We start from the raw sequence: 8,882 nt of genomic DNA, 5'->3' as shown, positions 1-8,882 counted from the left end.
ACTGCACGGTGTTTGCAGTTCTGAATTCCCCGTCTACTTTACTTTAGCTGTGTGTTTATTTTCAGACAGCTTTATTTTATTCAGACCTTTATTTGTATTATTCTAGAAGCTCGTGCACTTGTGACACCAATTCTGAGATGGTATTTAGATACCGTTATTTTTTTTATGGATTATTCACTACATTTCAGACAATACTTCTGCATTTGTTCCTTGATTATTAATAACTTTAAAAATTATTTTTAAAAAAATAGTAATATTATTCTAACATTGGCTTGCTTAGAAAGTGAAATATTAGGCGCCATCATAGTCCGAAGGTGGGAATTTCGGGTCGTGATAGTCTTGCGGATTCTAGTAAAGGAGGAGTGATTATGCAAAATAGGGTTGAATCATCGCTTGTTGTGGAAGTCAAGAAAAAAGCAATACAACGATCCATTGTTAGTACAATTGAAGGAGAGGATTCATAAACATAAGACCATGGCCTTTTCTCTTGGCATGGATGATGGTACAGTAAGGTACCAAGGGCGACTATGTGTTCTAAATGTAGATGGTCCGGGAAAGAATCATGACCAAGGCTCAGACTTCTAGGTGTTCCGTGCATCAGGGTTCTACAAAGATGTACCATAATCTTAAGGAAGTCTACTGGTGGAATGATATGAAGAGGAACGTAGCGGACTTTGGTGCAAGATGTCCAAATTGTCAGCAAGTAAAGGCCGAACACCAAAGGCCAGGTGGGTCAGCTCAAAACATAGAAATTCTGATGTGGAAATGGGAGATGATCAATATGGAATTTGTGGTAGGACTACCCCACACTCCTCACAAGTTCGACTCGATTTGGGTAATTTTGGACCGACTCACGAAAACAACACACTTCTTACCTATTAAGGCTACCGACACAGCAGAACAATATGCTCAGTTGTATATTAAAGAAATAGTCAGGTTGCATGGCACTCCAGTTTCTATTATCTCAGATCGAGGGGCACAGTTCACAGCTAATTTTTGGAAGATGTTTCAGCAAGGTTTGGGCACTCAGGTGAATCTTAGTACAACCTTTCACCCGCAGACTGACGGGTAGGCAGAGCGGACTATTCAGACGCTTGAGGATATGTTGCAAGCTTGTGTTCTTGACTTCAAGGGTAGATGGGATGATCATTTGCCACTCATAGAGTTTGCCTACAATAACAATTATCATGTTAGAATTCAGATGGCACTGTTCGAGGCTTTATACGGTAGGAGATGTAGATCTCCCATAGGGTGGTTCGAGATTGGGGAAGCAGAATTAATAGGGCCGAACCTCGTGCATCAGGATATGGAGAAGGTTAAGATCATTACAGAACGGTTGAAAACTGCCCAGATTCATCAGAAGTCCTATTTGGACGTGCGTCGCGGGGATTTGGAGTTCAAAGAAGATGATTGGGTATTCTTGAAGATTTCCCCTATGAAGGGTGTAATGCGGTTTGGTAAGAAAAGGAAATTGAGTCCGAGGTATGTCGGACCGTACAGAATCATTTAGAGGATTGGCCGGGTGGCTTATAGGATAGAACTACCTCCAGAGATGTCTTTAGTGAACCCGATGTTCCAGGTATCCATATTGAAGAAGGTGGTTGGAGATCCGTCGCTTATTATTCCGGTTAAGACTATCGAGGTTAATGAAGAATTGACTTATGAAGAAATTTCAGTTTCCATTCTTGATAGGCAAGTTCGAAAGTTGAGAAATAAAGAAATTACCTCCGTGAAAGTCCTATGGCGGAACCAACAGGTTGAAGAGGCCACCTGGGAGTCCGAGGAAGAAATGAAGAAGAAATACCCTCATTTGTTTGAATAGTCATGTATTTATAATGTTATGTTCTATGAAAGTGTTTAGAGTTTACCTTCTATGAATTATGTATCATTTGTACAGTTGATGTTAAGGGTGTTCCCTTTTTGTGATATACTGCTCGTAAGGCCACGGTTGCCGTTGTTTTTATGTTGTGTTACTTCATTGGTTCATGTACATGCTATTAGGATTGGTTTCTGGGATTTTCTGACAGGTGGATAGGCCCAGTTACAGGGAAAACTCTGGCAAAAATTTTGGAAATTTGGAGAGTTAGTTAAAAAATTAAAACTATTGGTGTGTGTTATAGCAGCTGAGTCACATTGGGTGCTAATGGTGAATTTTAACCCTCATTCGAGGAAGAATGATCATAAGTGGGGGAGGATTTAAGGCCCCGTAAAATTTTACTTAAAACTCGGGGTTTTGTGATGCCGAAGTAGATTTAAGTGTTGACTAGGCGGTTCGGACTTTTTGGGTTGTTCAGTACGTCGGGGAGTTGAAGGAATCGTGTTGCAGATTATAGCATTTTTGTGGTCCACTATGCGATCGCAGAATCACTCTGCGGACCGCAGATCGGCCGCTGAGTGAAGTAGAAACTTGAGCTAAATTTTGAGGACCCTTATGCGGTCCATTATTCGGCCGCAGAACCGTTTTACAGGCCGCAGATCCCATCGCAGAATCAACATTAGAAATTTCGGACGGAGGTTCTGCGGTCCATTATGCGACCGTAGAATTGATCTGCGGACTGCAGACCTGTCGCAAAGTGAAGCAGAAATGCCCAGCTTTGGGGGCCCTTATGCGGTCCATTTTACGGACCGCAGAATTGTTATGCGGTCGTATATGCGACCGCAGATCTGCGCCGGGGCTTCATTTTTTCTAATTTTTTACCTGACCCCTGTTTCATTTATCTAGCCTAATGGTTAGTTTTTGGGGGATCAGTGGTCATTTTAGAGAGAGGAGAGAACTATTATAGAGAGAGGAAAGGTAGGGTTAAGGATTTCACTACTCTACCTTGATCGAACCTTGGGATTTCATCGAAGGGAACTTGCAAGGGCTTCAAAGAGGTAAGAATTTCTTTCCCCAATTCTTCAATTTCGGGTTTGGGGTTGATTATGAGTGATAAGGGTAGATTTATCACATGCATGAGCGAATAGGGATTGTGGGAAAGTTGTTGAACAATCTTGGGCGATTTTGTTGTTGAATTATTTGAGGGAATGGTTGGGTCATAGTTGTGACAGCCCTTGCCATACGAATATCTCTTATCATGCTTGTAATTCTCCCCTCCTCTATAGATTGACATCGTTTGGAGTGTTGGGACATTATTTTGGCACTACGAAAAGCTCTTTCGAGGTATAAAGACTAAACTCTTGTTCTAGTATCGTAATTCCCGAATCCTTGTAAAATTCTATCATGTGTAGTCAAACTTGAAACGCTATTGATGTGGGGTATTCAAACTCGTAGAATTCATTTCCAATTGGCATAACGTGTTAGAACCCTCAGGTATTAATGATTCTTTATTTTTGACTTAATCATGTTAGACCCCTTTGGAAAGAAGACCTTGTATGAAATCAATGTGATTAAATACCTATTTCTCATATGATGAAACTTTATGAATTTACACTTGCTAAGGCCAAAGGTAACAAACAGTTGATTAGAAGGGAACTCTTTTGTACATATTATTATCATTTTGGGAACTCGAGTTGTGGTATTGTGGTTATACCTCCACCCGCATACGTTGGGGTGCGGCGGGGCCGCTTTGTGTAGAGCTGCGGTATTGTGATTTCACCTCCACCCGCATACATTAGGGGTGAGGCGGCGTGACCGCTTTGTATATAGTTTTGGTATTGTGAATACACCTCCACCCGCATACATTGGGTAAGGCGGCGGGGCCGCTTTGTGTAGAGTTTCTGGTATTGTGATTGCACCTCCACCCGCATACATTGGGGTGAGGCGGCAATGCCGCTTTATGAAAAGGTAGTTGTAGAGGATTCCCGACTGGAAATTTATAAGTGTTATTGGAAGTCTTAATAAATCTGTTTTGACTTTTATGGCTATCTAAGCCCTATGACTGTTATCATGATTCATCATATTCATGTTGTATTTTCAAGTCCTTGAATAGATATTTTGGTTTTCATAGTAGTACTATTCGATATGTACTAACGTCCATTTTGCCGGGTGCGCTGCATCTTTAATGGATGTAGGTGGTTTCACAGCGGAAGGCATTGACTAATGATAGCGGTACACTCTTTTTCAGTTGACTTGGTGAGCCCCACTTCATTCCGGAGTTGTGCATCTTTTGTTCCGTGTGTATTATGTTTTGAGGTATAGCCGCAGCCTTGTTGTCGGCACTGTCGTAGTACTCTTTTTTTTTCTGTTAGAGGATCCGTAGACATAGTGTGGGCTGTATATGAGTGTTAGAAAAGTCAAACTAGCCTTGTTGTACTTGAATCACTTGTTTCACTTTAATTATGATTGTGTATGTATTTTGAGGCTACAAAATGAAATGACTAATGGTAATGGAATTGGCATGGTTCATGGAATCCATTCAAGGTTTTATTAATGAAATGTATCTTTTCTTTATTCATGGGTGAGTTGGGTAGAAGGTATTGTACAGGCTTACTCGATGGGGTATCTCGGTTGAGCGCCGGTCGCGTTCCCCGAGGTTGGGGCATGACATAATATTATAAAATTATTTTTTATTTGGATTGGGTGTTGTTGCAAATGATTGGGAATATCCGTTGGAGTTTATATCTTAATTTTGAGACAGTTTGGTGAAGATTCAAAGTGATTTTAGTTGAAATTTCAGATTGAAATTCGAAAAGAAGACATAAACAAATTTTATATAATTTGTATGTCGAGTGTAGAAACGGTATACAAAATATCGATAACTTATATAATTGTATATAAATTGTATGTAAATTGTAGTTTTTAACCGGATACTGTACAAAAAAATATGTATTAAGTTGTAGATAAATTGTAGACTTTGACTGGATTTGTATATATTTTGTAAAAAAAACCGTTTGTTACTTCATGTAAATATGAAAACTTAGACAAAATCGGATAAATAAGTTTAAACTCTTGTATATATAAAAAAAAAAAGTTCCCTAAAAATACTAGTTTCGCTCCAAAACATCTTTCAAAATATTCAAATCATTTAAATCAAAGAAGTATTTATATACACTTCTTCCTTTCTTTATTTTTCCAATGAGAAACAAGTTTCCTCCTCTTAAAATCTAACCCATCATTACAAACTAATATAACAATATGGTCCTATAAAATATGTATATATGTATGGTCCAAACAGTGGCGTGTTTGGCAAAGATCATGGTACAATCAAATCCCTTTCACAAATGTGTTGTTTGTCCTACTATGAATTTTATTTAATAAAAATATTTTGGTTTAAATCATATAAAATAAAATGGATGTAGCGCAATTCAAAATCTTTTACGTTAGATGTGAAAAAATGTTAAGAGTTTCGCGTTCGTATATGCTAGTCAGCAATTTGAATTCATTTAGCAATACTTAATAATTTTCTTGCATTTGAACTGATTTTAACAATTGTTTTTATACTTGTTTTAATTGTTTACCCGTAAAACGGTACAGTTGAATTTCTACGGGGCTGGCCGCGCAGTCCCCGGTCCCGATGATACATCTTTGTTCCCGAATTTCATAGTCCCGGTTTATGTGGCAGTCAGATTGTCGTATTCTCATCTCATTCCCCTTCCCCCTTCCCCAGTGTTCGAATGCGAAGAATGCAAATTTGAACACCGGAAGTCTTGTTCCTTTGATGATTCCACTAGTGAATGGTTGGAGAATCTTTGGTCCGATAGCAAGCTTCATTTCCCATTAGGAACTTTGCTACCGAACCAAAACCCGTTAGGAACTTTGCTATCGAGCCAAATACTATCTAACCATCCTATAAAAGTATGTTGTTTCCATGCCTTGTTGTTTAAAAGTCTTATTTCTATTGATGGTGTTTCCTTCGTAGTATGCTTTCCGTTGTTTCCTCGTTAAAACCCTTGCCAGAAAAACCCAATTGGGATAAAAAGTGGACGAAGGAAAAAAAGGTGCAGCACATACTTTCAGTATAAGCGGTGCCCATCAGCAATAGTACCTTTTGAGGTGTGCCACATTCCAGTTGCTCGGCAATTTTACTCTGTCTTGATCTTCCAATTCGTATGATCCTTTCCCGGTGCCAGTTGAAACCCGGTTGGGGCCTTTCTATGTTTGATCTAGCTTTCCTGCATTGGGCTCTCGGGTGTTTTGAGTCACTTTTCTTAAAACTAAGTCACCTATTTTGAAATAGCGGAGATTGGCTCTTCTATTATAGTATCTTTCCATTCTTTGTTTCTAGGCCACCATCCTTATATGTGTCAAGTTCCTGCGTTTGTCGAGCAGCTCCAATCTAACCAACAACACTTCATTGTTTGCTTCTTCGCCCGCCCGGAAGTATCTCATGGTGGGTTCTCCCACTTCTACCGGGATCAAGGCCTCTTCTCGCTATACGAGAGAGAAAGGTGTCTCTCTCATGCTTGACTTGGTCGTCGTTTGGTATGCCCATAGCACTCCCGGTAACTCTTCAGGGCCATTTGCCTTTGGCTGCTTCCAATCTCTTTTTGAGATTTTGAATAATCACTTTGTTTATCGATTCCGCTTGGTCGTTTGCGCCCGGGATGATATGGCGAAGATGTGATTCTTTTGATTTTCAAGTCTTCAAGGAATTTTGTGTACCTTTGTGCCTATAAATTGTGGCCCGTTGTCACAGGCTATCTCCTTTGGTATCCTGAACCTGTAAATTATGTTCTCCCATAGGAAATCGACCACTTCACGCTCGCCGATTTTCTGGTAAGAACCTGCTTCACCCCACTTAGAGAAGTAGTCAGTTAAAATCAAAAGAAATCTTACCTTATCTGGAGCCGGCAGCAGCGAACTGACTATTTTCATCTCCCATTTCATGAATGGCCAAGGCAACAATACCGAATGCAATAGTTCTGCTCATTGATGCACCAACGGCGTGTGGCATTGATACTTGTTGCATTTATGAACAAATGCCTTAGCGTCTTGTTCCATTCGAGGACAGTAGTATACTGCCATAATTAGCTTTAATACTAACGAGTTTGCACCCAAGTGATTTTCACATATTCCTTCGTGAACTTCTCTTATGACGTAATTGGCCTTGGAGGCTCCTAAACATCAGGCCAACGGGCCTTGGAAAGACTTTCTACACAACTGGCCTCCCCTGAAGCAATAACGAGCTACTTTAGTGTGGAGTGCCTGGGATGCCTTGGGATCTTCGGGTATTTGTCGTGCTTAAGATAGTCGATGATCTTCGGATATTGGTCGCATTTACTTTATAATAACCGTCCACATCCAATACTAAATGCATGAGCTGTATGACCGTGTCGGAGTCATATCCCTTCATTTTCGTGGACGAGCCCAAGTTGGCCAATGCGTCTGCTTCTGCGTTTTCTTCCTTCGGGATGTGGGTAATTGACCATTCCCTGAACCGTGCGGGCAGAGTCTGGAATTTCACTACATATTCTTTTATGCGTTCCTTTTTGGAGTCAAAGATCTCGCATACCTGATTTACTACCAGTTGGGAATCGCATTTGATTTCACTGACCTCGGAGTCTAGTCCCCGGGCCAGTTCAATTCCTGCAATCAAAGCTTCATACTCGGCCTCATTGTTAGTCAAGGGAACAGTTCTTATGGCTTGCCTTAAGGTTTCTCCCGAGGGCGTAATTATCACTAACCCGAGCCCGGACCCTTTCATATTGGAAGCTCCATCTGTGAACAAGGTCCAGTCTCCCAATGTTGTTTCTGACACCATCACCACCTCTATGGTGGCCAAAGGCAGCAGTCCGGGACTGAAATCGGCCACGAAGCCGGCCAAAACTTGTGACTTGATCTCAGTCCTGGCTTATACTCTATGTCAAATTCACTCATTTTGACTGCCCATTTGGCCAGTCAACCTGAAAGTTCAGGTTTGTGAAGGATATTCCGCAAGGAAAAGATTGTCACCATGGCTATCGGGTAGCATTGAAAATAAGGTCTAAGTTTTCGAGCGGAACCTACGAGAGCTAAGGAAAATTTTTTGAGGTGTGGGTAGCGAGTTTCCGCTCCCGTTAAAATTTTATTAAAATAATAGATAGTAGATTGCGTACCTTCATATTCACGGACTAAAACGGCACTTACCGCTACCTCCGAGACCGCTAAGTAAATCAGTAATTGTTCGCCTTCCTCCAGTTTCGATAGTAACGGAGGGATCGATAAATACCTTTTCAAATCTTTCAAGGCATGCTTGCATTCCGGAGTCCATTCGAAGTTGTTCTTCTTTTTTAGAAGTGAGAAGAAGTGATAACATTTTTTGGAAGACCGGTAAATGAACCTGCTTAAAATGGCCAGTCTTCTCGTTAACCTCTGAACCTCTTTCATATTTGATAGCTGGTCAGGAATGTCCTCGATGGCTTTAATTTTATCGGGATTGGCTTCGATCCCTCTTTGTGACACCAGGAAACCTAAAACCTTACCAGAGCTGACTCTGAATGCACATTTTTCGGGATTAAGCTTCATGTGTTGCTTCCTTAGGATGTCAAAGGTTTCTTGGTGGTGTTTAAGAGGATCACATGAGTTCAAAGACTTCACCAGCATATCATCTATGTAAACTTCCATGGCTTTCCCTATTTGTTTTTCAAAAAATTTATTCACAAACCTCTAATTAGTGGCTCCGGTGTTCTTAAGCCCGAAAGGCATTACATTATAGCAATATGTGCCAAAGTTCATTATGAACGAAGTTTTTTCATGATCCTCCGGGTTCATTTTGATTTGGTTGTACCTGGAATAGGCATCAAGGAAACTCATCAACTCGTGCCCGGTCGTCACATCAATCATTTGATCAATATTTGGCAATGGGAACGAGTCTTTTAGGCACTCCTTATTCAGATCCTTATAATCTACGCACATGCGAAATTTATTATTCTCTTTTGGAACTACTACTATATTAGCTAGCCATTCAGGATACTTTACCTCCCGGATTGAACCAATATCAAGCAATCGAGTTATCGTTTCTTTG

At 40.6% G+C, this 8,882-nt stretch overlaps 1 protein-coding gene across 1 annotated transcript; it reads left to right on the top strand.

Annotated features, from left to right (window-relative positions):
• Positions 1-562: 562 nt before the first annotated feature.
• On the top strand, positions 563-1,822 carry LOC138899038 (uncharacterized). The gene is made up of 3 exons (XM_070185150.1): positions 563-835; positions 1,133-1,482; positions 1,534-1,822. The coding sequence occupies exons 1-3, from the start codon at positions 563-565 to the stop codon at positions 1,820-1,822; spliced, it is 912 nt and encodes a 303-aa protein (XP_070041251.1).
• The last annotated feature ends 7,060 nt before the right edge of the window (positions 1,823-8,882 follow it).

The sequence above is a fragment of the Nicotiana tomentosiformis genome, chromosome 9 (genome assembly GCF_000390325.3).
Source record: "Nicotiana tomentosiformis chromosome 9, ASM39032v3, whole genome shotgun sequence".
Lineage (NCBI taxonomy): Eukaryota > Viridiplantae > Streptophyta > Magnoliopsida > Solanales > Solanaceae > Nicotiana > Nicotiana tomentosiformis.
This window is presented reverse-complemented; position numbering and strand designations above follow the sequence as displayed.